Source organism: Microtus oregoni, unplaced genomic scaffold, assembly GCF_018167655.1.
Source record: "Microtus oregoni isolate MIOR12 unplaced genomic scaffold, Mior012 000073F_000, whole genome shotgun sequence".
In the NCBI taxonomy this organism is placed as follows: domain Eukaryota; kingdom Metazoa; phylum Chordata; class Mammalia; order Rodentia; family Cricetidae; genus Microtus; species Microtus oregoni.
Genome location: NW_024543980.1, coordinates 2,846,312 through 2,849,420, shown reverse-complemented (window position 1 = coordinate 2,849,420; position 3,109 = coordinate 2,846,312). Strand labels below are relative to the sequence as shown.

At 45.6% G+C, this 3,109-nt stretch overlaps 1 protein-coding gene across 1 annotated transcript; it reads right to left on the bottom strand.

Moving 5' to 3' along the window:
* Positions 1-2,125: 2,125 nt before the first annotated feature.
* On the bottom strand, positions 2,126-2,695 carry LOC121441025 (dual specificity phosphatase 21-like). Its single transcript, XM_041642154.1, has one exon. The coding sequence runs from the start codon at positions 2,693-2,695 to the stop codon at positions 2,126-2,128; it is 570 nt and encodes a 189-aa protein (XP_041498088.1).
* Between the last annotated feature and the right edge of the window lie 414 nt (positions 2,696-3,109).

Below are 3,109 nucleotides of genomic sequence, written 5' to 3'. Positions count from 1 at the left end.
CCTCTAGAAAGGTATTAAATCTAGGTTCCTTCTTTGGTCATGTCTGACAATATCTTAAACCAGTTTTAACACACTGGATGATTTTTTTGGGGGGGGGGAAGAGTATTCTGTAAACAAAAAAGAGCTGCAGGGTTGGAGACAGGCTATGAGGAGCATGCTCACTGGTCTCTACTCTCAGTTGAAACCTAGCAGGTGCCGGGTTGTTTTGTCTTTTGAAGGACTCTATGACAGAAGGTCTGTGGTTGCTTTGAAAGAAAACTGAGACTCAGAGAGACTCCCAAAAGACAATAGAACGAAGTGTCAGTAGTTGATAGGACTGAGACATGGCCAGCAACTCCAGCCTTTTAAGTTGTGCTGGCTAGATTTATGTCAACTTGACACAGACTATAGTCATCTGAGAGGAGGGAACCTCAATTGAGAAAATGCCTCCGTAAGATTGAGTTGTGGATCAGCTTGAAGAGCATTTTCTTAATTACTGATTTATAGGGGAGGGTCCAACCCATGATGGATGGTGCCATCCCTGGATTCTATAAGAAAGCAGATTGAACAAGACATGGGGAGCACGTCAGCAAACAACTCTATTCCTGCCCTGTTTGAGTTCCTGTCCTGGCTTCCTTCAGTGCTGGACTACAGTGTGGAAGTTTAAGCCTAATAAACCCTTTCCTATTCACCTTGCTCTTTGGTCATGGTGTTTTTTCGCATCAGTTGTGTCCTAACTAAGACACAAACAAGTCAAGGCCCATGAGAGGAACCTGAGGCCCAGTCAGCTCATTCTCAGCACATAATCTGAAAAGAAACTAATGTCCCTTTGGGAGGTTGCTGAGGGGGATCCCTAAGGACCTGTTGAGGCTCTGATGTCTAGTACATTACTCAAAAAACAAAACAAACCAACCAAAAAAAAAAAACCCAAACTGTATAGAGTAGAATGATTTCTTCAACAAATGCATAAATCCAATCTACAAAGTAAGAGTTGGATTACTGGAGTCAAAGGCCAGACAGGGATGGCCTGAGATTCCCAGAGGTCTCCCAGAGCCTGATGACTTAGAAACCATTTTTCAGTAGGATCTTACCTGAGATGTCATGATGTCAAAGGCTCTGACTTAGAGTCAGACTGAGAAGAATATTTACTTGTAGGGTAGTCAACCCAGGCAGGGCTCAGGATTCCAAGTCTTCTGTATGTACATGGTGCTATTGGCAAGTCTGTTTAAGCTGAGCAGCACCTGCTCTGCTGGCCCCATTCTTCCATACTCCTACCTCACACGTCTAGTCCACTGTCATCTCCTACTTCCCTACTCCTCAATCCTCACTCACACCCACTCCCTTCACCCCACCTTCCACCTCCACATTTTCCTAGCTCATAATCCAACTCTCTCCTCGTCAGAACTTCTTTCACCTCCACATGTAATCTACATAACCCAACCTTCTCCTTCCCCACATTCTATAACTTCCACATACTCCTACCTCGTAGCCCTAAACTTCTCTTCCCTCACTTTCTTTACTTCCCCACATCCGCCCATTCCACTCATTCCCACCTACTCTAACTATATTTCACAACCATAACCCTCCCACCCCTATTCTCCCCGACCTCAGCATACCCCTACCTCAAAATCCCAACACTCTTCTCTCTCTCTCCCATATTCTTACCTCACACATGTCACCCCTCATTTTCACTTCCCGAATCCTGTCTAACATCTCCAGCCTCCCAGACACACCTTCCTCCGACCCCTACCTCTGTATCTCACACCTATATCCACATCTTTCCCTACCCCATGACCTCTGTCATGTTCCTGCTTTCTGCCAGGTCCCAGTCACCTGACCTGTCCCTTAAGAGGTAAGGAACATTTCACCATCTTACATTTACTGAATTTTATTCTTTGACGATAAGACTTAGAAATATTAGAAACATTTCATCATCTTACGATTCAATTTTATTGAATATATGACAATTAAAATTTCCAATCCCTTCTCTCCCCTTTGCCCACATCCACAAGGTCTCTTTCTGGCTCGCTTTCTCTCTCTCTCTTTCTCTCTCTCTCTTTTTTTTTTGTAACAAACCCAAAGTCCAAGGTCATTCCTTTGTCTTGATGTAGGAGCCAATGCAGATGTCAGGGGAGAAGTAGGTGGCTCACATTGGCTCCATTAAGTGGACCACCTTTTCATAGATGTTAGGGATCAGACCCACCGGAGAGTTGATCATGTAGACAGTATTCCTGCTAAATAGCTTGAACTCGTAATGAATAAGTTGCTCCCAAAAGCCATTGTTGGGACGGATGGTGGGGCGGCAGGTCTTGGTCCATGTGTGCGCATCCAGCAGGGTCATGGTGTGGTATTTCATGAGATAGGCAAGGCAGAACACTGCTGAGCGACTCACTCCTGCAGAGCAGTGCAGCAGCGTGCGGCCATTCCTTATATCCACACCATGGATACGATCAGCTACGGGGTCCAAAAAGTCATAAAGGTAGGAATTGGGAGCGTCACTCACCGGCACTTGCACATACTGAATGTCATCAAAGAATGTGTTCACTACTTCTGACGAGGTATTGATAATCGTGGTGATGCGGTTGTTGGACACGGTGAGTTTGTCGTTAGCGGCCATAGCATTACTGAGAAAAAGGCTGTTAGTTATTTGCGAGAGGCCATAAATGCTGTCGTGTTGGATAGTTGGATGTGGAAGGAGACAAAATGCTGTAGTCATCGTGGCGTTGGGTCAGCTGTCTCTCTGTACTAGGTTCCAGGGCACCAGCCTCTGCAGCTTTAGGATAGCATCTGCTTTGCTAAAATCTTAGGTAAACGTATGGAGGAGAGAAGTCCAAGCACTTGGACAGTAACCTGTCTCCTCCTCTACTACCTACGTGTCACAATGGTGACCAATCTGTGACTCTTCTCCAATGCCCAGACATCACAAAGACATAAGCCTCAGGTTTCTAGGGCAAAGGTAACTTTAGCTGCCCCCTACTAGGTGGTCATAGTCCACTTTCACTTCTCTCTCTCTCTCTCTCTCTCTCTCTCTCTCTCTCTCTCTCTCTCCTCTCCTCTCTCTCTCTCTCCCTCTCCTCTCTCTTCCTTCTCATTTTCTCTCTTTCCCCTCTCTTTTCTTTTTCTTCTTCCC